General features: G+C 36.9%; 1 protein-coding gene across 1 annotated transcript in view; it reads right to left on the reverse strand.

Moving 5' to 3' along the window:
- LOC5566851 (lachesin) overlaps nucleotides 1-27155 on the reverse strand; it is a 601395-nt gene that overhangs the window by 26405 nt on the left and 547835 nt on the right. Inside the window, exon 5 of the mRNA XM_021848912.1 lies at nucleotides 24964-25118. Within this exon, the coding sequence (XP_021704604.1) occupies nucleotides 24964-25118 (155 nt within the window). The remainder of the gene's footprint in view (nucleotides 1-24963; nucleotides 25119-27155) is intronic.

Consider the following 27155-nt stretch of genomic DNA (forward strand, 5'->3'; position numbering starts at 1 on the left):
TGACTTTGAACCCTCGGCTAGATCGCCATTTTATCTTTGAGATTATTATTTCTAGAGAAAATTTTTCTATGAACGAGTTACAGACAGAGAAACAGACGTAACAGCCAGAACTGTTATCTATTTAAAACATTTACGCACAATGCGTAAAAGATTGTGTTTGCCCAACCTGGAAGTATAAATCGTTGCACGCTTGACATAACTCCATATAAAAAAATGTCAACAATTCCAATAGCGAATGCCAACTCCATATAAAAAAAATCTAAACAATTTCAGCAGTGAATGTCAAAGAGCAGGACAGTCAATTGAGCGTGATTAAAGAGGGACAGAGAAGGAGAGTTTTTCTTGACGTCACCATGCACTCTTCTAAAGGTGGCGGTAGTGCGTACACGGAGCCACAAATCAACCTAACTTTGACTTCTTTTGACTCAATTCGGCTTTTCCGTGGGATATCCTTTCAGCACGTAGTTTTTGTTTGACAAAGTTTGACAAGTTTGGGTAGAAACTAAATGCAGTTTTCCAAAACTTAGGTTTAAAGAACTTCACTTTTCGGTAGTCTGATCTATCCGTGTAAATGTCAAAAACATAGTCACACAAACATTTACGCCCACTGCTAAAAATAGTGTTCAATCAACCGGGAACTATGTGGCGGTTGTGTGCAAATTTCAAACGAACAAAGGCGATGCAAGCGCCACGATTGAGCCGTTAACCAACTACTAAATACTAAAATTGGGCGCTATTTCGCTGTACGATGAAAATAATTTGAGTATTATATCTGTTTGTTAAGGGTTACAGGTCATCATTCGAACTACGTGAAAAAATACACACTGAAAATCGTTTTGTGTCATGAAAGATTAAAAATACAGTCAACTCTCCCTAACTCGATATTGAAGGGATCATCGAGTTAGGGATGTATCGAGTTACAGAATACAAAACCAGTGCAACTGCGATCCTAGGGACCATCGAGTTAGCCATGAAAACCAACTTTTACTATGGTTCTATAACTCGATATCGAGATACGGAATATCGAGTAAGAGAAAGTTAACTGTAAAACTAAAATTTCAAATTACAGTAAAACCATGATTTTAATGTGTTTTTTTTTATTTTGACCACCATAAAAAACAGATGCTCAAAGTTTCATGATGCAGACTTTTTTTTTATAATCCCAAGATCCACGCTGATCTCAGGATCTTTATTGGAATCTCAGGATCTACACCGTAATCTCAGGATCTTGAATACGAGGATACACAGTAAAAACCCAAGATCGACGATACACTCCCAGGATCCTAACCTGAAATCCAGGATACATACTGGAATCTCAGGATTTGTACTTGAACACAAAGATCCATACTGGAATTACAGTATTCACACTGGTATCCCAGGAACCACAGTGGAATCTAAGAATTCACAGTGAAATACCAGGATCCACAAGGAAATCACAGAGTTCACACTTAAATCTCAGCATCCATACTGGCTGCTTTCCAGAAACCAAATTGTAATCCATAATTCCACACTGGAATCCCAAAATTCACAGTGGAATTCCAGGATCAACAAGGAATCATAAAATCCAAACAGGAATATCAGGACCCACAAAGAAATCACAGCATCCACTCTGCAATCCCAGAATCCACAGTGACTTTCCATAATCTACAACGGAAACCCTAGATTCACACTGTAATTCCAAAATACCCACTGGAATCCCAGAATTCACACTGGAATACAAGAATTCACACTGAATCCCAGGATTCTCATTTTAGTCCTAAAATCCGCATTGAATCTCAGGATCAAGAAAATCTCAGGATTCAGTTTTCCCAGGATTAAAACTAGAATCCCAAAATTGGAATTCCTGGATCCATACTGCAACCGTAGGATCGACACTGGAATCCCAGGATATAATCAGTAGATCCAAACTGGAATCCAAGGATCTATAATGAATCCCAAGGACAAAAGTGGAATCCCAGGATCCACAAGGAAATCACACAATCCACAGGATCCACAGGATCCACAAGAAAATCACACAATCCAAGGATCGATCCCATTGGAATTACAAGATCAACACTGGAATCCACAGGTCTACAGTGGAATCACAAGATTTACACTAGCATTCCAGAATCCACACTGGCTATCCAGAACGCCCACTGGCTATCCATAATCAACACTGGAATTCCAAGGTCCACATTAAATTCTTAAGATCCACACTGAAATCCCAAAATCTGCATAGAAATCACCGGATCTACGCTGAAATCCAACGATTCACATTGGAATATCAGGATCCACTCTGAAATCCCAGGATTTACACAGGAATAATCTTAGGATCTACACTGGAATATCAAGATCCGCACTACAATTCACGTCGGAATCTGAAGATCCATACCCACCAGAATCATAGGATTCACACTGGAATACAAGGATTCTCACCAGAATCATAGGATTCACACTGGCTTTCCAGAATCCACACTGCAATCCCAAGAGCCACACTGTAAACCCAAAATCCACACTTTAACCCCAGGATCCACAATCATAGGATCCACAAAAGATACTACGTTGGAATCCAAGGATTTGCACTGGAATCCCAGGATCCACACTGGAATAATATTAAGATCCACACTGAAATCTCAAAATCCATATTGTAATTCCAGAATTCACACTGGAATTTCAGAATCCATACTGGAATGTCAGAACTTACACTGAAATTCCAGGATCAACATTGGAATCCCAGAATTCTCATTGAAATCCAGGATACACACTGAAATCAAAGGATCCACAATGTAATCTCAAGATCCACACTTGGATCCAAGAGAATCACAGGATCCACAATGTAATCTTAGATTTGACACTGGAATCTCAAGATCCACACACACTGTAATCTCAGGATCCATACTGGAATCCCAAAATTCACACTGATATCCCAGAATCAGACATATCAGCACAAAAAAAAATGAAATATTCTATGCTTCCAACGCAAACTAGTAAAAGAAATCTGAATGAAAAAACTGCCATTGGACTGTTCTTGTGCTCTTTCACAATTTTGCCAAAGATACCATCCCTCCAATTTGTAAAAAAAAACAGATAAATTTGTCAAACTGCGACTTAAAGCAACTGATCTTAAAATAGAAGATCAATGGGCGTTCGAGACTTCTGATCTCACTGGGCGTTAATGGATTGAAGATATTCTGAATCATAATGATATTCCTCATTACTTCTCTAGAAATGGCCATTTTTGAGATATTTTAAGTTTAATGCAAAAAGTTATTGAACGGTAAAATAGGCCATTTTAATCAGTCCATCGGTCTAACACGAACCATAAGTAAGTGGTGGGAAACTCATTGTTCTCTTATCAAGATATAATATTTAAAATTAATGAAAAGTGAGGTTCCGTGTAGTTTAAAGTTCATTTTTTATTTTTTCATGATATTTCTCATAATTTATGTTTTTACGTAGTCCAAATGGTTCAACCAACTTCTAGTATTTATGAAATAAATAGCATTTAGAAACTTATACGCCATTTTTGGTCAAAATGAGCGATTTATCTATGGAAAACACTCATCCTATCATACCGAAAATATGTGAAAAATTTACTCCGAATCAAAGCTGGTATAGTTCTGTGACTAACTGATTTGACATGTTATTCCTTTATCAGGGCTCCCCAACGTACGGCCCGCTGGACACATCCGGCCTGCGACTTAATTTTGTGCGGCCCGTGGAGGGTTGAAAGATTCTTTTCATTTTTGGCCTGTTGGCCATTCTATCAACCCGAATCTAGAGCTTACCAAGAATATTCAATTTTTAATTTAGTATCAACCAAATATTTAAGCTTGGTTATTATTTTAATTGTTTTTCAATCATCTTAGTACTCAGTTTTATGATTGACGTACATAATTGCACTGATTTATAGATCTTTCAGAATCCAGGAAATAAATTTTACCAACAACTGTGACGCAGAATCCATGGTAGAATTATAAAAAAAGCTTTTCTCAAAATCTTGAATAAGATTTTTAAAGAAATCTGGATACGACTTTCATGGATAACAATGGCAAGATTATTGCAGAACTTGTACCCGAATTCTATAGACTTCTAGCCAAAATTTTCAATAAATTCAATACGTATTTTTTTGTAAATCCTGCGCATGATGTAACGGCTTGTAAGATTTGGCAGAACCTTAATCGAATTTATTTTTAAATGCTTTTAGCATTCTGATAGATTTGAAGGTTACATATCGAGATGATTATTGAGTGAGATTTGGAAGGAATCCTAGGCACGATTATTGTTAAAATTCTGATTATTCTGACCAAGATTTTTATAAAAGCTTGATCAGGATTTTAGTACATTTTGGGATATGCAAATAATACTAGGTCAGGTCTTGACAGGATTCGGAGTATGATTTTTATAAAATCATGGATATTATACTCACAAGATCCTAAATCTTTGGGCTAGATTCTTCAAAATATTATGGACAAGATCATTATATAATTTTGAAAGGGATTCTAAAGTAAAATTTCAAATTCAAATAAAATTTATTTCATTCACTGATTTTTGTCAGATTATAAGAACTTCGTTTACTGACTTTTTTCAAACATCATGCCAATATTTGTGCGTTTAAAAATGTGGCCCGCGACACAAAATTGTTTCTACGATTTGGCCCGCGGTTCGAAAAGGTTGAGCGGGCCAGTTTTATATCCTATCAAGATTTAAGTTCAATGATTGTTAACGATTATAAAAAACACCCATGAACCTTCTAATCTACATGCTTATCTAAAGATCTTTCGAATTTCCTCATGCAATACGTTTATGGATAGAAGGGTTGTTCAAAACCTTCTAGAGATCACATGATTATGCTCTTCGATCTGTACTAAATAGTTATTGGATAACTCTAAACATTCATTGAGTTCAAAGCTTGATTGAACTTAAGGTGAAGATGAAGCGAATTCATATCTCAAAATTTCAATAGCTCAAACAGACCGTTCATACTGAGAACTTGATCGATCAAGTTTTCAACTCAAAACACTATCTGGTTCTGATATATATGTTATCCTTGTTCGAAATTTACTGTATCGTTACGCTCTTAGATCTGATGACCTGTATATTCCAAGCAGTGCTGGGAATGGTAATAGTAGTAGGCTTGAATTTCGCGAAAATCACGTGGCTCTCCCAGTACAGTAGTTCAAAAAGTGAATCTCATCAAGTAGCCTATGTTGGGTGCATTAATTTTCTAAATCATTAGTGTCATTGAAGGCTCTAAATGCGGGAAATGCAGCGGGAAATAGATCATTTTTCTACAGTAATTTTGGGTTGCTCATAGCAACGGGTGTTTTTCTATTTTCAAGGCTTCCGTTTGTGATGGCTACTGTAGAGTGAATTTCAAGTTTTTTCCCAACCCTGATTCCAAGTAGCTCTTGAGTAATCTTAAACAGTCATTGAGCTAAAATCTTGAAAGAATATTAATAAAACAAGTCCGTATGGATGTCAACTTCGTGCATAATCCTTCGGAAGCTCACTTGTTACTCTTGTAGATCTGAAGGCTTGAACTCAAATGAGTTCATATGTTACATATGGACATATGGTTACATATAAATGGACGTTGAGATCAAAATCTAACTGAATATTTTAATGCGCCTATATGGCCTAAAATTGTTGTTTTCAGATCTTCAAGAAATTACTAGTTGCACTTGTAGATCTGGAGGTCTATTTCCAATGAAGATCGTGACTCACCTAAGACCCTTAGGCAATTTAGTATATAGCTGACTTAGTTTTTCACAAGCTATGTCATTCAAGTATCATGTATATTTCAGGCTTTGGAAAATTTAACTGCAATCGTACAACAATTTTATGCAAAACATAAATCACCCGAATGGCTCGATACTGTTGTAGTCTGTTGTACTTACTGCTCTTGAACGCTCTCGCGCCACGTACCAAACGAGAGAGAGTGAATGTTTACATTCATAGGGCTCTCTGATTGCGATGTGCCACGAGTTGTAATGGTTCATGAACTGTTACACGCTCCGAATATGGTTCGATCGCGTTATTCGGATCATAATCCAAATACTGATCTATTTGATACTGATCTACAAAATTTTATTCGAACTGAATTTCGAGAATCAGAATTTCATTTACGTAACACACGTATATTTACGTTATAATTCCGAAAATGTTCATTTACGTACCCCCGACCCATTACGTAAATGGAGGCTTCAGTGTATAACACTGCATCGACGGCGCTGGCATATGTGTACGGATGGACTTAAGATAACTCTCTGGCTATACCTACACGTATGCTATCCCGGTCTGCACGACTCGGGCATCAGCCATTATCCTAGATAGTGTCCTGTGGCAATATGGCAAACAACATTGTTTTTCTCGCTCGCCGTCGACCACGTGGCATAGCGTGAGGATGGTAGAGAGGTGACCTGGGTGCAACCGTGGTGGAAGGAAGATATCGCCACGAGCAGTGGGTACGAAACGATGTGGAATGGGAAATTCGACGACGATGACGATTCAATATTCCAGCCAAGTGTAAATTGATATTTCCATTATGTTGATTGTGGGGCTATTTATATATGCATCGTTGTCTCCAGGGGGGTTGGGTTGGGGGGAGGGTCGATTGTCGTCGCTGGCAACGACCCACGTAATAATGGCGTGTGTATTTATTCGATAAGGTGAGGTGAAAAGTGGCCGACCTTTCTGGACAGTATGGATGCCCTATGCTCTAGTGGAGGTTCTTTCGAGTTTCCTGAATGTTGGTTCCCGTTTTTTATCTTTTTTGAAACAATGAGCGGACGACAGAAATGAATAAATGATACGTCCACTGGGAATTGTTTGATGATTTTTTCAGAGAGAGGAAACTTTCTTGATGGAGGTGAAAAATTAATAGGGCGAACGACTCAAACAAAGCGAATGAGCCATAGGGAAGCAATTTGAATATCAATGTGAAAAATTGCGGTCTAAGTATAAAAGGACAAGTAATCATTCTTGTCTTCTAAATGTTGTTTCAATTGACTAATAGTTAACATTTCGGAATGCCTGTTTCTAGTGGTAAAGGGTCTCCTTTGACCCCTAGTTCATGGTGTGATGCGGAGTTATGCTTACCGTGCTTAGGAATCAACGTTTAAGGGATCAAAATAAAACAAGTGGGATATTCGATATGTAACAGGGCCGACATGATTAGAATCAAAATCAGCATGAGTAACAAGTTGGCTACGAAGGTGCACTAGAGTCGATTAAGACCAAATCAATCGTAGAAGGATTTTTAGAAGAGGAACAACAAGTAGGGCTATCAGGGTATTGAATTGCAAAATATCCTGAAGAGTACTCAACAAATTTTGCCATTGGAATCGCTTTGCGAATTATTATGTTTTGCATTAAAGTCACCAATGACAATTTTTGACTTATAGCGAGTCAATTTGTGCAAGTCATTTTAAAGCAAATTAACTTGCTGCCTAGTGCATTGAAAAGGCAAATAGGCAGCTATGAAGGTATATTTACCAAGCTGTGTTTCAACAAAAACACCTATAGTTTCAAAAACTTTGGTTTCAAATGACGAAAAAAGTTACACTTATGGTTGCCACCGCAATTTGCACATACAAACTTTTTGGTATCTTCCTTCACAGGACAGACGTCCTTAGCGTGAGATGAACCTCCGAAAATCATGCAATTAGCATAGATGCGGCAAAGTTTGGTACTATGATCCCACTTTTGGCATTGAGTGGGATTCAGGAAATTTCCTCCAGATTTCTGGAAATGTTCTTATGTCATACGGACATCGAACATTAGTCTTACTTTTTCTTAAGCTACAATATTATTTAGATCACATTTGTTAAAATGAGCTCTATAATATTCTTGAGAAAGACCTTTCCGACGAATGCCGGATTGTGTGCTCTTTGTCGTAATGATTATTTGGACTGGGAAAAATCCAAGTAAATCATTTATTCCATTTTGGACATCTTACATCGATTTCAGAGTCAATCTTACATGACTTTTAATCAATACCTCGAATCCAATCTTTACAAAATGATTCAGAATCCCAAGATATATTATCCGGAATCCAAAAATATCTCGCTTAGAATTATCATTAAGAAAATTTCAGTGACCTCAGCACGACTCGTTCCAGCATCTCATCTGCATCCCGTCTGTCCAAACCTGATTTATTTCTGTACCGTCCCAGAAACAAACCCACAGCTCAGCGGTTTCTTTCATCCCAGAGGTGAAAACACAATCATGTATCACGTTTTCCGATCGGACCATCCTTCTGGATTGGGCCAACCAGCGCTAGATTCGCATGACCCGGTGATGTTGATTGAGTTCGATATATGTGTGTATGCTTAATCTTCTTTTCCCGTACGTGCCGAATTGAATTTCCATTGCTGCTCCTTGGTAGCAGCGGACGGGGAAAAGCGGATTTCCATCCCCACACTGTTGATTGGAATCGTTGTTGTTTGCTTGAAATGCATTTTTTCCTGACATGTGGGTAGTATGGTTCAAGGAGCTTTTTAATTTCCTCGGAATTTCGAAGTATTGGAAAGAGTTAAGGTAATTTTCATGAGGATTTCTCTAAATTTCATTTTCATTTTCATTTTCATTTTGCAGCGTTTGGTGGGGCAATGAGAGCGCAAGTCAGTCCAAAGCCGGGGGAAGGGATAGGTAATGGCCGTAATAGTCTATGCGGACCACTTGAACACCATCGGAAAGGATAAGAAGGGTTGGGGTAGGGTATAGGGAATTGGAGAAGACTTGACACAGTAATGCGATTAATGCTGCAAAATGTAAATGTGCTGAAAGCAATTTAATTTGAGTTTTGAAGTTTGATTTGACTTATTAAAATTCCAAATAGATCGGCCATTGTACAAGTAAGAAAGAATATGCTGATCGCTTTCTAGAAATTTTATAAACAACAAAATAGTAACAATATGAGAGTGATGCTAAGGGCTGCTGATGGCACGATGCGCCGCTTTAGGAGATTTTGATGATGATGATGATGATGATGGTCCCGCCACATACCCCTACAAAGGTTTGAGCTAGACGATATATCTTTAAGATAATTATTATGATCAATTTAATCAGATATTGCAAAACGAAACGGTCTGATTATTTTTGACAGATATAAATAACATAGAAATTTTCATACTATACAGCAGCAAAGAAATGCTACTGATTGCACATTACTATAAAGAGCGCAATTCAATCGATGGTGATAACTTTACAAACTTTATCTGTTTTTGCACTGATTGACGATGCTGATTTATATAAAAATATTTGATATTATTAGTTCATTTGTTTGAGTGATCTATGAGTTAATGGAAAAATTTTACATACCCTTGATGATGATACTTCCCTGACCAGAAATATTCTATGTTGAGCATCTTTTTCGAAGCTATTCTACCAGGTATCCATGTACTGCTTTCAATCCTGAAATTATTCTTATTGTGCATGCTCATGCATTATATTAGTGATGCTCATAATCATGCAACAGACAAGGAGAGAAAAAGAGAATATAGGAACAGTGATTAGTAATGAGTTAATTATGTAGTTTTGTTAGAATTATAAACAATTAAACAGTAATAATGAATAGCTTACAAAATGACTTTGCAGCATAGCTGAGCCTTTCGGATCGTAAGACCGATGTATAAACATAATTTGTTTCGAAATTGTCCGCGTGGTCTTCTAGTGCCCCTATTAGATAAGAATCATTCATAGACATACATACCGAATGCTCGCCATGACCCTATGACCAACATTTGTATATGTATAGCCTTAGCTGATGTGGCTTTTCTAATAGGTAGTTCTTTCACTCATTTATTGTCTTCAAAACCTTGTCAAGTATAGAAAATTGATTTTATTTCATTTATTACTATATTGAAGCTACATTGTACTTATTAAGTATTAGGTATTATTTTATGTTTTTATCACTATTGATATTATCAAGGCCAGAATTCCCAGTGAGTGAAGAATTTTATAGTACTAGAACACCATAGAAGATCGCTAAACATTACCTAATCATGGAACGGCTTTTTGCTCTATTATTTTAAGTAGATGCTATTGATCTCCCTTTGCTCCTATCCGCAACCCGGTGCACGCGCCCTGTTGGTTTTCGAAAACCTCGTAGAAGATTACAAACCGTCAATGGCATTCCCAATTACCACCCCACATTGCACATTCAAGGGTCTAATTGTGCTCCTATCCCACCCTCAGTCTGTAATCTTCTCGCCAGTTTAGAATTATATTTTCCCGAAGTGAAAGCAATTTTGATGAGTGATAGCGCAGTGCAGCCCAACTGCATAGTACAGTAGTTTAACCAGAATCTTTAGGTCAGAAGATAAAATCTAAATTTTGTAATAAAAAGGTTGCCATTGCTTTGAAATTTACCCAACATCTAATCAAAACTACTGACAACAGCGATCAATTATCAAAATTCATCGCTCCCTGGAAAATATAATTCCAAGCCCAGGGAATTTTCATGAGGATTTCTCTAAATTTGAACAAAAAACTTATTTTTTGATGATTGTTGATGATTGACTGATGGATTCTTGAGCCTAAAAAGAGAAAAATGACCATCATTGTTTTACAAATTTTCAAAACTAGTTTTTTTTTTTAAATCCAAGCAATGTTCATAAAAATCTATCATTGCATTGAACTTGTTATGTGTATTGCAATAATAGATTTTCATGAGATTTTCATTTGAATTTGAACAAAAATCTGGGTTTAAATTGAATGCTAATTTCTTGATCCTCAATATACTTTCCCGATAAAATATAATCGTTTATGCTTTGAAACGTTTATAGCAAGGTCTGCAATGATAAACGACAGCTTACCTGTGAATTGCCATTAATTTCATTAAATTAAAAAGAACACGTTCCATTTCTAGTCTTAAAACCCGACAGACATGAAAACCGAGCCATTCCGTCCTCCAGAGTGAATGCAAATTGTGTGACGTGTCACTAAGTTCCCTTCTTTATGCTCACTTCTAAAAAGACACCGCGGCAAGTCAAATGTCATCATCATCATCACATACTAAATGGCAGTCGGTGCTCACAGAAAAGGGAGAAGAAATTATTCAACTCAACCCGGTTGCCACTCATCCCACTGACTGTATGTGTGTGGTGTACGTGTCTGCCGAGGGAAGAACCGTAGTTTTCGCCATATTTCATATGATGAGTGGAAATGGCAGTGGAACGACCCACGCGACGACGGCGGCGAATGAGACCGTCGGAGATAAAAATGCCAGACATCCATAAGTTGCGGTTCCCCGTTGCTGCCGTTACAACTATAGATCCTGGCTATTTCAGTGGTTGGCAATTGATCTAGCGGTGTACTAATCGGTAAGAATTGCGGTATCTTAACACATAACCATTAATTTTGGTTTTGGAACTGATTTGAATTGGATTTTGATTTGGATTGGATTTGGATTGGATTTGGATTGATTGGATTTGGATTGGATTTGGATTGGATTTGGATTGGATTTGGATTGGATTTGGATTGGATTTGGATTGGATTTGGATTGGATTTGGATTGGATTTGGATTGGATTTGGATTGGATTTGGATTGGATTTGGATTGGATTTGGATTGGATTTGGATTGGATTTGGATTGGATTTGGATTGGATTTGGATTGGATTTGGATTGGATTTGGATTGGATTTGGATTGGATTTGGATTGGATTTGGATTGGATTTGGATTGGATTTGGATTGGATTTGGATTGGATTTGGATTGGATTTGGATTGGATTTGGATTGGATTTGGATTGGATTGGATTTGGATTGGATTTGGATTGGATTTGGATTGGATTTGGATTGGATTTGGATTGGATTTGGATTGGATTTGGATTGGATTTGGATTGGATTTGGATTGGATTTGGATTGGATTTGGATTGGATTTGGATTGGATTTGGATTGGATTTGGATTGGATTTGGATTGGATTTGGATTGGATTTGGATTGGATTTGGATTGGATTTGGATTGGATTTGGATTGGATTTGGATTGGATTTGGATTGGATTTGGATTGGATTTGGATTGGATTTGGATTGGATTTGGATTGGATTTGGATTGGATTTGGATTGGATTTGGATTGGATTTGGATTGGATTTGGATTGGATTTGGATTGGATTTGGATTGGATTTGGATTGGATTGGATTTGGATTGGATTTGGATTGGATTTGGATTGGATTTGGATTGGATTTGGATTGGATTTGGATTGGATTTGGATTGGATTTGGATTGGATTTGGATTGGATTTGGATTGGATTTGGATTGGATTTGGATTGGATTTGGATTGGATTTGGATTGGATTTGGATTGGATTTGGATTGGATTTGGATTGGATTTGGATTGGATTTGGATTGGATTTGGATTGGATTTGGATTGGATTTGGATTGGATTTGGATTGGATTTGGATTGGATTTGGATTGGATTTGGATTGGATTTGGATTGGATTTGGATTGGATTTGGATTGGATTTGGATTGGATTTGGATTGGATTTGGATTGGATTTGGATTGGATTTGGATTGGATTTGGATTGGATTTGGATTGGATTTGGATTGGATTTGGATTGGATTTGGATTGGATTTGGATTGGATTTGGATTGGATTTGGATTGGATTTGGATTGGATTTGGATTGGATTTGGATTGGATTTGGATTGGATTTGGATTGGATTTGGATTGGATTTGGATTGGATTTGGATTGGATTTGGATTGGATTTGGATTGGATTTGGATTGGATTTGGATTGGATTTGGATTGGATTTGGATTGGATTTGGATTGGATTGGATTGGATTTGGATTGGATTTGGATTGGATTTGGATTGGATTTGGATTGGATTTGGATTGGATTTGGATTGGATTTGGATTGGATTTGGATTGGATTTGGATTGGATTTGATTGGATTTGGATGATTTGATTGGATTTGGATGGATTTGGATTGGATTTGGATTGGATTGGATTGGATTTGGATTGGATTTGGATTGGATTTGATTGGATTTGGATTGGATTGGATTGGATTTGGATTGGATTTGGATTGGATTTGGATTGGATTTGGATTGGATTTGGATTGGATTTGGATTGGATTTGATTGGATTTGGATTGGATTTGGATTGGATTTGGATTGGATTTGGATTGGATTTGGATTGGATTTGGATTGGATTTGGATTGGATTTGGATTGGATTTGGATTGGATTTGGATTGGATTTGGATTGGATTTGGATTGGATTTGGATTGGATTTGGATTGGATTTGGATTGGATTTGGATTGGATTTGGATTGGATTTGGATTGGATTTGGATTGGATTTGGATTGGATTTGGATTGGATTTGGATTGGATTTGGATTGGATTTGGATTGGATTTTTCGAAACCAACAAACTCAACAAACCAAAAAACTTTAATTTTCCAACATACATTGTTAGAATAATCCAAAGCTATCTGTCAAATCGTACATTTCAAGTGAGTTATCAGAACTAGCGTTGGGCAAATTTGTCCAGAACATCGATGTTAGTGAATCGATTCACATTTGAACTGCCGAATCGATTCACCGCTTTAATCGAATCCTTTGAATCGATGTTTTCGAATCGATTCGAATCGGACGAAAATTGACATTTATGAAGCTTGAAATGAGATCAACTGCATTTGTATACGATTTCAACATCTTTCGATCAAATCAGTTTCAAAAATCAATCGAACAGATTTACTACTTCAAGATTAGTTCAAAATATGGTTTCTTTTCCACAAACTCATTAAGAAGTGTTTAACGATTTCAACAAAATGAATCGAATCATAGAATCGAATGAAGAGAATCGATTCACCCGATTTTAGGGTTCCAAACATCGATTCAAAAAATCGATTAATCGGAAAGGAAACATCAATTTTTGGAACATCGATTCAAAATCGCCCAACGCTAATCAGAACTCAAAGTCTTAAAGACTCCCTGTAAGAGCTGGTGGTTCTCAAGGCAGCATTCTGGGGTCAATATTGTACAATATTTTCTCACCTGGCCTACCTGAGTTAGCCAAAGGATTACAAAAAATGTTTGTTTTTGGATCCGCCAAAAAAGAGCAAAAAAGTTTGGATGCTTGTTCTCTATATTTACAAAAATGGAAGATTTCTCCTAATGCTACCAAAACTCAACTAATAATATTCCCGCAAAAACCGGAAGTTCTTTATTTGAAACCTTTAAGTAGACATGTTTTCACGATGAGAGGAGTTCCAAGGAACGAACCACAATTTGGCCACCCCTGGTCCACTTATCTTGGAACCAAGTGGTGCCTAGTGTCTTAAAGTACCTTCCAAATGGCAAGAGTTGAACGTTTTCGATTCGAGTGGCGGTATGCTTTCTGGAGTGTTTCCCGAAGGCAGGGTGCGCGCTTTTTCGTACACGGCACACGTAAACCATTCGGGCCACGTACCTACTGGGAAGGAGACACGTGCTCCACGTGTCTCAATGTGATTGTCGGTTCGCTGATTGGGGCGCCGCCGCCGCCAAGTTGAGAAACGACGGCTTAGCGCTAGGTTAATATGATTGCGGGGTGGGGATTTTAAAGGATGATTTCAGTACGTTGGAGACGGTGGTTGTGGGTAATTTTATGATATTGCTGCTGAAATTAAACGGTAAAAATAATTAACGGTAAAAATATCAAATGAGTATTGATTGGTCCTTTGATTGTGTTGCTTGCTCCCGAGAAGGGCGTGCAATGAAAATCAGGATCTATCGTAAGAATTGTATCATAATATTGTCCCTTATCGAAGTGAATTTTAAGGCTTCTCGTGTTTTGCATGAAAGTCACCAATGACAAAATTTTATGACTTATTACGAGTGAATTTTTGCAAGTCAGTTTGAAGCAAATTTACTTTCTGCCCTAGTGCATTGAATAAGTAAATAGTTAACTTTGGTTTCAAATGACGAAAAAAGTTGAAAACGTTCATCATTTCAAGCTATTAAACTATAGAATGGATATTATTCATTATGAATACCTACCAATCGAGTATCCGATTGGCATTATTTATAGCCCCGATGAAAATTGCACAACAAACTCCAAATCATCCAAATTGCAGCCGCACCTAATCCCTCTAAATATCTCAATATCTGCCAGATGCAGACTCCGGTCGAGCGATTGCCACCATACTACCGAGTACGTGTTTGCGCCGATGATGTTTGGCACTCATGGCACGTTCCAGCTGCACCTGGGCCTACACACAATCAGCGCTCGGCTGCTGCACAGGATCAATTGACCACAGGACGGATTTAAAGCCGGACTGCTACAATATTCTCTCAACCAGCAGCGTCATCGGTCGTGCTGAAGCAGTAGGCTAGTGCAAGAGCATCATGCCTGCCTACCAACAACGTTGCAACGTCTCTCTATAGGATTCGACTCGAGTGCAAATGATAAACCAGACTGCTGTAGTGTCTCGGTGTCTACCGATTGGGAAAAGGCAGCACTATGGCTTATCAGGTGGCCAATAATCAAAAAAGTGATGTGCCCCAAATTTCAATTCTTGTTCGCCATTTCATTGTAAACATGTCTGCTAAGAAATCCCCAAAATATTAGGGCATGATTTGCATTGCACACTCAGATATGAGGTGCCAAAGTTGAGCCTATGGAGAAAAACTTGTTTTTATTAACAAAAACTATGGTTTACTCAAATGAATATAACTTTTTTTCTATAATACTTACGTAAAATGTTTTTACACCATTTGAAAGCTTACAAAAAAGGCTTCCTAGAAACAATAAAAAAAATTAAAAAAAGGTTCAAAATAGTGGCTTTGATGATGTTTTTTTATAAAGCGGTTAAAAAAATCGAATAAGCTTATAGTTAACACATCGAGTACTTTTTTGTCCCAAGTTGTCCCAGGCTTAAATTCAGTTCCAAGGGTACTTTGAGATGTAAACTAAATGATCGTGAAGAATTTAGTTGCACAAATTTGCACTTTTTTGATTTAAGGCTTTTTGAATTTTTCCAATATTTTTAACCATTTTCTATTGAAAACAGCTAAAAACTAATTCACAAAATAACTGAATTTCGCTAAATCATTCAAATCATCATTTCTATGTAAGTTTTAATATTTATAATGGTTTGCACAACGTTAATCGCATAAATGGCTTATATGCATTATAAGTAACAAAGTTTAATATTTCGCTATAGGCCCTATTCAAAAGTTAGTCTCGAAAACTTGTTTTTGAAAATAAAACATCAAATTCGTATCGTAAAACTCATAAATACGACATGAGATGGAAAAAATATTTTTGGCCGCCAGTCTGTATGAAAACCGCCCATAGTGGGCAGTACAGATTAGAGTGGTCCAATTTTACGATTTATTGACCGTCAATATGTAGGAGCTCGTTTCAGATAGTCATCATAACAAGGTGAGAGTGAAGCAATTTTTGACGAGAGTATTACCAATTCTTTCTTCCGACATTCGCACTAAGTGAACGGCCCACTGAAGTCTGCCGTAATTCACATGCATAATAATAAATACCTTACCTTGATACCTTGATGGCTACAGCGTAGCCTCCCGCCATTGCCGGGCGTATTGTTCAGCTCCATCTTCGTCGGTCTTGGGCGATACTTCTTCAGTTGCCCCGAACGTTTAGTATCGGCAGGTTCTCTTCCATTGCGTACAGGCTGCGTACTCGTGTTCTTCCACGAAGTCACCGACTTTTCGCAATTATTTCTTCCGACATTTGCACTAAGTGAACAGCCTACTGAAATCTGCCATATTTCACATGCTTGATAATATTCGCATCTGTGTAGACTTGATACAACTCGTGATTCATGCGAGTATTGTTCGCAGCACTTTACGCTCGAAAACACCGAAGGCTTTCAGGTTTGCCTCTTTAAACGTCCACGCTTTGTGCCCGAAGAGAGCCAACGGAAGAATTAATGTTTTATACAGAGTGAATTTTGTTTCTGTTTGCAAGTTGTAGGATCTAAGCTGGTTACGTAGTCCGTAAAAGGACCTATTCGAAGTAGCAGCACGTCTATTCACTTCGCGGGAAACGACATTGTCACATGTCACAAGTGTTCCACGGTTAACAAATTTTTCAACAACTTTACACACACCCCCATCAAACACTTCCCTTAGCATCTATACCACCAAGCCTGCCTCAAGCTCTACCTGCAACTATGTACTTAGTTTTGGTAGAATAAATGGTCAGGCCTGTCCTCAAAGTCTCGCTCTTCAGTGGCATGATGGTCTTCCTCACTGACCTGCGATTGATTCCAATAAGGTCGATATCATCCGCAAAGCCAAGGAGTGCCATTTCTTTGCACGTCAGATCTTCTTGTCAATACTGCATCGTGCATGATTTTGAAATTTTACATTATTTTCATAGTAATAAACATTCTCTAACGCAAAAAACTTCACAACACACGATTCGACAATAGTTACGACAAGCAACGTTCATTTAATGCAACTTACATTGATATTTGTGCTCCATTACGAATAAATAAAATCGTTGGATACGATGATCAATTTCACCCTACTGATCAATTACACCCGATTTTACGGTAGTCTTAAAAATCTCCCAATGATTCTTACAGAAGCACGTCCTAGAAAATTCATAAAGGTTTATTTCCAGACTCGATGATCATATTCGTTTCAGATTTTTCCCAGGAAAACCTACAAAACTGGAGTCCCAACGCCGATTTTTCCGGTTATTCTTCCAGCCATTTTCGTTTAGATTTTTTTAAACATTTACCCACGGTTGCTCCCAGAAGTTCATCTAGGGATTTTTTTTAGCATTTCATCTAGGATTTATTTCTGTAGTTCATCTGAATTCACCAAGTGATACCTCCTTATGCTTTTAAAAAGATAATTGAAAGTTTTACACCAGAAAGTGAATTTAGCAATTATTCCATTAGCTCCTCTGATAATTTTCACACAAATCATTTCAGAAGTTCTACTCGAGGTTTTTCAATGGATTCCAGCTGTGAATCCTACAGTATATTATCCCGGGATTTGATTGATTTTTTTTTTTTAAATTTAACTTAGCTAGAAAATCCTACAAGTTTTCTTCGAGAGTCCAGTTCCTTCAGCAGAGATCCTTGCAAGAGTTCGTCTTAAATGTTTACAGTAGTTTCATAAGATAGTTTGGACCGTTGTTGGGGGTGACTTTGGATCAAACCATTATCTGGATTATCCCTGTAAATATCGGGATTTTTTTCGTAAAAATTTAATAAGGTATACACATATCAATAGCTACCATTAAAAATCTGATCTCAAGGGCCAGTACTTTTTTGAAAAAAGCTTAAAAATAAAGCCTTTCAAAATTGAATTTTTTTATGGTTATATAAAGATATATATGGAATATATATGTATGGAATCAATACTATTTTAAAATCTCTCATTCATGTCTGCCTCATGCATTATTATTTGAAAGCTTTAGAAAACTGTAGCGAAAGGCAAAACTCTGCTCTTTACTTTTTAAGTGTGATATGAGCAACACACTTGTTATCGACAACTTTGAAGAAATGCTCAAACTGGATATATAGTAAAAATTTATGAGAGTTTATCTCTACTACATGTAATTTGACTTCCAGTCTTCCACATGTAAGCTTCACCAATGACATGACTATCTTGAATACGATCTGTTAATGAATTAAGTTATTCAAGGAAACCCAGATCATCTTTAATGTTTAACTGTTCTCCGTATTTTCAATGAAAAGTATCGCAATGTCAATTCCTATAAGATATATTTCACTGACGGGTGAAGGATCCACTGGCTTTGATGGCTTCAATGAAAACTCTTCCGCCTTCCGAAAACTTCAGGCTGTGTTGGCAGCAATCAACTTCGCTTTGGGAATGATTTCAAACATGCCCACAGACCACTTCTTGAGCTTCTTGAATAGTTTCAGTGCTATTGAGGCGCTCCAGTCCATGAAACCTGTCAAATATGCATCTTACTTCCTTAATAAAATAAGAGAGCAGATGTATGCACTGCTCTAAAGATCATACAAGATTACCGTTGTATTACCCTCACATTGCTTAATCTATGGCAATGAGAAGGCGGACACTCTTGCAAAGTTGGGCGCCAAAGCAGGACATCTCCTGATTTTGAGATTTTTCTAGGTGTTCTGATTTATTTCTCATATTTCAAGATTCGTCCTGCTTTTTACTGCTTGCGGAAAAACCATGAATGTAAAAGTTAAATCTAATTTGAAGAAACTATAGCAAATTCAGTGGAGATAATATTAATTGAAATTCTGGCTGAAACTACTAAATTTTACCAGGGTATGCTCAATCGCGTAACATCTCGCACTCTGCATCATGTTTTGGGATATATCCTCAACGAATGCGAATGCTTCTCAGTTTCATAAGAGCAGGTATCAGAAGGCTCCAAATCCACGTTCCCCACCAAGTGGGAGATTTGTGCTATTGATTTTAGCAATTTCTTGCGAGATTCTTAGCGAATTCTCATGAGATCTCAATGAAATCAAAATTAAAGCTTTATTGTGAAATTCCAAAAAAAATATATATATTGGATTATTTTCTGACATTTTTAGTAACTTCCTAGTATGATCTAGATCAGACACGATTTCTCTAAAAACCATCGGTCATTTTTTGGCGAGATTAATCAAGGATTTCTTTGGATACCCAAATAGATGGTGAGATAGATGTTTGATGAAACTTTGCGACAGTTTGGCTAATTGGGTTTTGGCCAGTTTTCAAACAATGATTTTGGGAAATTTCTTACGAGTTTTTGGTGAATTGTAAGATACTTGCGTAGTCGAAACACCCAAGTGGCTTCGAAAAAGTGACTGATTACTTTCTTAGCAAAAAGCTAGTTTTATTTAAAAGTTCATACACAAACCCACTAATTAAAAGTTTCTCGCGATCTTCCGAGAAATACGATAAATAATTATATTGAGATGGGATTGCATTCAATAAAACTAATATATTTTCACTTTAATAAAATAAATAAGGTATCCTTCATTTGTTATTAACTTAACAACAGAACACTGTTATAAGAAACAAGTTTTGTTTTAAATTCCTAATAATCAAAACACTCTTAAGATAATCACTCAAGTTTCTCCTCAGGATGATCAACTCTTTTACTTTTTTTTTTAACTCTTTTACTTACAAGTGCTCAAACCTAAAACATTTGAAAAAAAAAAAACAAAAAATATGAAATCGCTGTTGTTTACAGGAAGATTCCAAAATGTCCTGATTTTGAATCTCCAGGATATGGTCACTGGAGGCATGTGTTGTTCATGATGGTTGGTTTGACTTTATTAACGAGATTTTTAGCCCTGGGCTAGTTCATCTCGGGACCAACGGCTTGGCTTTACTTCCCTTCCGAAGGAAGTCGTCACTATAACTTTTTACGTCATAAGTGACTATGTCGGGGATGGGATTCGATCCCAGGTCCTCGGCGTGAGAGGCGAGTGTTCTAACCACTACACCAGGTCCGTCCCCTGTTGTTCATGATAGGATAATTTAACTCAATGATTTTTTTTTTTTTTTTTTTTTTTTTTTTTTTTTTTTTTTTTTTTTTTTTTTTTTTTTTTTTTTTTTTCATTTAGTACGTCAAAGAATCCTAAGCCCAATCCCAACCATGTCCTTCCTTCCAAAAATTGTAATCATTCACCTCGATATGCCACAAGTACTCTGGCTTCATCGCATACTTATTATGGTACTGAAAAAGAGAATAATTTGTAAATAATAAAAAAAAATAATTTCAGCGTGGCTGAGCCTCAAATAAACAAACTACCTAGTTAAAAAATCTGTTCTTATTGGGCGGTATGAATAAAAAGCGTTGAACTTTACTACATGTTGCATCTTCTCAAAAACAAAATTCACAAAGTTTACTACACTTTTGGTATGAATAGAAAACCTTCCGAACATGTAGTACCTACTACTTTCGAACATGTGCAGTGACAGATGCTGCACGTTAAGATAATTCTATTCAGAGTGCAGAGTGATGTTCCATTCAGAGTGACACTTAAAATCAATAAAATCATACATATAAGCCAAATTTGTCGCTTTTTTACACGACAACTCATGTGATAATATGAATATTACTACATTCGCACTATACATCGCGTAATCGAGCATGGACACTAATTGATGTAAATTGTGTAATTTTACACGATTTGAAGTATAAATTTGCGATAAATCTAGCATTCCCTTTATGTGCATGTGAATTTTATAATGATGATGATTGCAAAGATTTTTCTGAGAATTTTGGAATTTCAGCTAAAAACCTGTGTTCTGAGATCTAGAGATTACAGCTACACACTTAAAATCAATAAAATCATACATATAAGCCAAATTTGTCGCTTTTTTACACGACAACTCATGTGATAATATGAATATTACTACATTCGCACTATACATCGCGTAATCGAGCATGGACACTAATTGATGTAAATTGTGTAATTTTACACGATTTGAAGTATAAATTTGCGATAAATCTAGCATTCCCTTTATGTGCATGTGAATTTTATAATGATGATGATTGCAAAGATTTTTCTGAGAATTTTGGAATTTCAGCTAAAAACCTGTGTTCTGAGATCTAGAGATTACAGCAACATAAAATAATGAAATTACTAGACTTTTTTGGATTCCAGTACTGAGGTTTTGATGTAAAATCCGAAAATTTCAGAAATACCTTCTTAAAGATACCAAAATAATTTCAAAAGATCAATAATCGAATCAGATTGCGGATTTTTAATATTGCTATAAGAATTCCAGAAAGCCTTAAATAGTCCCAAAATTATCATGTATAACAAAACTAAAATGTATCGGAATCCCAGAATTTCATAAAAAAATCTGAAATTCCAAGAGAAATACGAGAATATTGGATGTCACAATTCTCATATAAAGTTCAGTATTTCTTTATAATTGCCAAAATTAAAAATTTCTACTGTAATCTTATCGGAATCTCAAAACTCTCATTGAAATCTCATAATTTTTAACGGAAATCTTAAAATTATTGAAAAAATTAAAACGAAAATTGCCCGATTACAAAAGAGTCTGCCATACATCATGGCTAGCAATTCTCTTTCGAAATATCAAAGCTGACATTATTGTCCATGATTTTTACTCACATTGTTCACAATCTCAACAAGTGACTGATGCTGCACGTTAAGAAAAGAGTGCAGCGTAACATCAATAAATTCATGTATATAAAGAGAATGCTAAATTTGTCACTTATTCACGACAAATCATGTGAAAATATGAATATTACTCATTCCCGCTGTGCATCGCGTAATCGATCATGAACACAAATTCATGTACCGTTTTGATTCATATCACGGACACTTAAGACCTTAGTGACGTATAACTCATCAAAATCATATAAAATAAATCATTCTGTATGAATCCTTCGCGTTATCGAGCCTTCAAAACACTTAACTTTCAAATGGTGAGTAAAGATTTCGATTCCGCAACGTGAATAATATTAAATAAATTGAAATGTGTGTCATTTCCATGATTCTTATTCCGGACGCTACATCACTTTTGCCTCATATTTCGGACACTTTGGTTTGAATTCCGGACATGAAAATCACAAATAGAAAAGTCAAATCATTAATTGAAATCATCAATTCATTAAAGAGACGTATAAACCAGTTGGGCATCATAAATTTGCATAGATATCTGTGGAAAGAGCCTATTAAAGCGAGCCTCGAAAGTGAGAACTTTTGAACGGCAACAATTGAAACATTTCGTGTGAAATGTTTCCCATACAAAGTAGAGTGTCCGGAATTTGAAGATGTCCGTATTATGAATCAAAACGGTAGGTTATGTAACTTAACACGATTTGAAGTGTAAATTTGCGATAACCATTCCCTTTATGTGCATGTGAATCTTATAATGATTAGACAACAAGGGTTTTTCTGAGAATTTTGGAATTTTAGCTAGAAATCTGTATCCTATGAAGGAATCTTGAGATAACAGCAATTGTGGAATTATAAAGTTCCTTACATTTTCAAGATTCCAGTACTGAGAATCTGATGGAATAGCGGTAGAAATTTGAGCTTCCTCTGTGAATTAAAAAAAACAGCATGTTGACCTCCGATGATGGGTATGGAATCCTTAGTATTTCTGTGACATTCTCGTTATTTCGGTAGGTTTCCTGGTAATATCCCTGGAATTCTTGGAAATAAAAATAAATTCTCACAATAACAACTATTGTATTGCGAATAAAGGATTTTCTTTTACATTTTTGCATTCAGACATTCAAAGGTTTAGACTATAATTGAAGTTTTCCTCTGGAATCCCAACGGAACTGAAAATCAAAGGGATCTAAATTTTACAAGAATTCCAAAGATTCAGACAAGAGTTTGCAGGAATCTGAAATCTCAGAGATTCTTACAGAAATACTGTCTTGAAAATACCCGATTAATTTCAAAAGATTAATAGCCAGATCAAATACCGGATTTACAATATTCCCAAAAGAATCTCAGAATGGCTTCCAGAATTCCAGAATTGGTATAACAAATCTAGAATGTCTATCGGAAATCCAGAATTTCTATAGGGATTCCAGAGTTCCAAAGAAAATCAGAGAATCTAGGATGTCAGTCAGTCAGTCATTCTTACATAAAATTAAGAATTACCTTATAATTAGCTGAAATCCATTCGACATCCGAGAATTCCTAAGAAGCAACATAATTATCGTAATGCCAGATTGAACATAATTATCGTAATGAGTATCTTCGTACCTGCCACACGATATTCACATGCAAAATGGTCAATTTACTCAAAAACTGTGTAAGTACTTATAAGAACACTAAGCTGAGGATTGGGCTCTGTCCCAGTTGGGACGTAACGCCAGGAAGAATACCAGATCTCTCGAATAACTTCAAAATTCCTTACCGGAATCTCAAAATTATTTCCAAAATATCAAAATTTCTACGGAAATCTCAAAATACCTTTCGAAACATCAAAGCTGACATCGTTTTCCCATGATATTTACTCAATTTTTAATAATTCCATTCATTTCAACAATCTCAAAGCAAGAGTAGCAACCTCTGAAGCTAACTACCAGTAGCTTTGTAGTAATTGCTTTGTTTATAGCCACGCGTTGTTTGTAGTATGCTCGAAAGGTGTAGAAAGAGAAATGACACAAACAAGTTTCACTCGTGTTCCACATATAGCGTTTAGTACCGATAATGTAGTAAACTCAACTCTACTTCATTTTATTCGTACCGCCCAATTGTGAGCCAGTTCTAGTTGGTTTGTCCCCTTTTTCACCTTTCTAAAGGGGTGAAATTGAACCAATTTTCATACGTTTCTTATTCAATGAAAAATATATGAATTTCAAATATTTGTTCAACATTTGCAAATGCATGCACGTATTTTCATGTTCAGAATAAAATTCCAAATCACTTTAAAAAAGTTGCTTCAAAATCAATCAGGACTTACGCAGTTTTGGCCTGATCTCACTCCTAACGACGGAGCTTTATAATTTCCGTTAGAAATACTATCGTGATTTTTCAGGTAGTTCTCCAATAATTTTTAAAAAAATCTTAGGCGATGCCCTGAACACGTCTCTGGAAGTGTTCCTGAATTAATTCATCGGAGACTTCCTTAGGAAATTTCTAAAAATAATTGCTGAATTCCTGGTTGAAATGTACAAATTCCGAACGACAATTTCGGAGAAATCCTAAGAACTTCCTAGTGAAATCCGTGGAGGCATTAGTGGTTAGATTCTTGAAGTTGCCCTAAATGGAAATCATTGAGGAAATACTAGAAAAGTCTAATTCCTGGAGAACATAGAACTTCCAAGAGGTTTCTGGAACAGTTTCTGTGTTGATTCTTAAAAATCCAGGTTGAATTAACGAAAGCATTTTTCTTGTAGGAATTCCTTAAGAAGTCCATAACAGAATCCCTATATGAACTCCTGAAGAAATCTTCGGCGTTATATGCGAAGGGGTCACCCTAGTGAACACACGAACGGGAAGGAAGGCACATCCGAATGGTGTGAAAAAAAGGAACACTCCTCTATCGGTCTGTGGCGCCTATTTGGTAGTGCCTTGTTGTACGTATACATACCTGCTGTGAGTGTTGCTCGGTGGTTCCCAACTGGGTCGTCTCCTTGTACCAAATGACATTGGGTGCCGGTTCGGCGTGGACGATGCACACTAATTGGGCCTCGTGTCCGACACCGCTGTGAACGGTTTGCTGCTCCACTTCGATTTCCGGCGGATCTGCGTTTTCCGAATCGGTTTGGTCCGATGCATCGGAACGAGATGGGGAGAAAAGAAGCAGTTGTTAGAAAATGGGGTTAGATTTTTTACTTCTGAAAACTTTTGGAGCAAAAGATTCTGCTGATGGTGACCAGGGGATTCGTTTGTGGTTGGTTTGGGGTATCAGCTTGGACACGTAACAGACGTAAAAGTACGTCGTTTTCGGAATGAGATACAATTTATGTGAGCTTGTGGTTAATCTTGTACACGTTGAAGATGAGACCTTGCTTTGTTATGGGGGAAGAGTGGCATTGAGGGTAATGGAGTAGAATTTTGCAGAATTCTAGATGCCAGATAAATCTCCTTCAGGCTGGTACAAGTCCATTCGTACGTGTCATGTTTTGTTTCAAGTCGGTTTTATCTTGTTGACTAGGAGATCTTTCGGAAAAGGTAACACATAGATAAGCTTTCTGATTCAAATGAAACCTACGCATGAATGAAGTATATTATGGAGATGTACAGGAATCTGGTGTTTGGTGCAAATTTTTAGGATAACCTAACCCTGACCTTGTTGAAGGGCAATGTTACATGACTGATATGTTTTTGATTATAAGAATTCCACAATTTTTTACTGATGTTCATGTTCTCTTCTTTTTCTTGGCATTTCGTCCTCACTGAAACATAGCCTGTTTCTCAGCTTAGTGTACAATGAGCACTTCCACAGTTATTAACTGAGAGCTTTCTTGGCCTAAATTTCCATTTTCGCATTCGTATATCGTGTGGCAGGTACGATGATACTCTATGCCCATTGAAGTCAAGGAAATTTACATTACGAAAAGATCCTGGATCGATCGGGAATCGAATCCAGATACCTTCAGCATGACTTTGCTTTGTAGCCGCGGGCTCTACCCACTTGGCTAAGGAAAGCGTTAAATGACCCTCTTTTTTAAATCAGTTTGAACAGTGAAATTGAAAAGTCAAATTTGACATGAATTAAGATTTGCTAATTTATTTTTCGATAAATAGTTAGTTTTAAGGTGATTGATTCATATGAAATCGTCACATAAAATGCAACTATTTTCCTTTGAAAAAATACACCTTAGAAGCTGTCAATAAATCATTCGGAGCCTTTGGTTACATGTTTTGTTAGAAAATTTAGCTGAATTAGGCTCAGTACTCCTACACGTGCGATGCCCTTGATGAAATCACTGTACCAATCCTGCTTGACTCCGCACCACAAGTTCAATGTCACCATATAAAATTTATCATCTACAGTCACCGGCCACTCGAAATTGGGCGTCAAAATGTCGTTCTTTACTGAAATTCCCATTTATTTTTCAGAACCGGCCCGACCTAGGACTCGTTTGCTGGATGCTGCTCATAAATCCTATTAATGTGAAAAGACGTGACTGCATGCATACACACACACTCGTTCGAGCCGGATCATATGTGATACCATCCTATATAGCTACTTTGCGGATAGGCAGACGCTTCCTGTCATAAAATATTCACCTCGGCTTTGCAGTCAGTAGTGCCATGCTTGTTGGGGAGCCACGTTGGCCCCAGTTTATCACAATTCTGGGATCGTTCTAGTGTTCGAGTGACCCCGAACGTGTACACTTGGGACTTTGTAATGTTTAAAATAGTATTCTCACAAAAACGAAGAAAGACCTCTACCCCTTTCCTCGAGCTGCATAAATTATAGTCACTAGTTAAAATGAAGATCTACTCACCAACGCTCTATTTCTCAATTTTTGAATATACTCTTGTGCAGTATGTAATCTAAATTTCTACGGCAAAGCACCCATCATCATCAGGAATTTTTAAAGCCCAACAAGCCCATTTCGTTCCTGCCTTCGGTCTCGCTGGCGTAGGCACTTCAAAACACTATCTCACACCCAATTACTTACATACAGCACACACACACATGCAGAGGTACATGGGAACACTTTTGCAGGCAAGAAAAACATCGAGATTCGGAAACGGTTCCGGAGTGGATTCAGTCGAAACAGGACTCCACATCAAGCACACATAATAATGGCCTCAAATGGCTCGGAA

Source organism: Aedes aegypti, chromosome 3 (genome assembly GCF_002204515.2).
Source record: "Aedes aegypti strain LVP_AGWG chromosome 3, AaegL5.0 Primary Assembly, whole genome shotgun sequence".
NCBI lineage: Eukaryota > Metazoa > Arthropoda > Insecta > Diptera > Culicidae > Aedes > Aedes aegypti.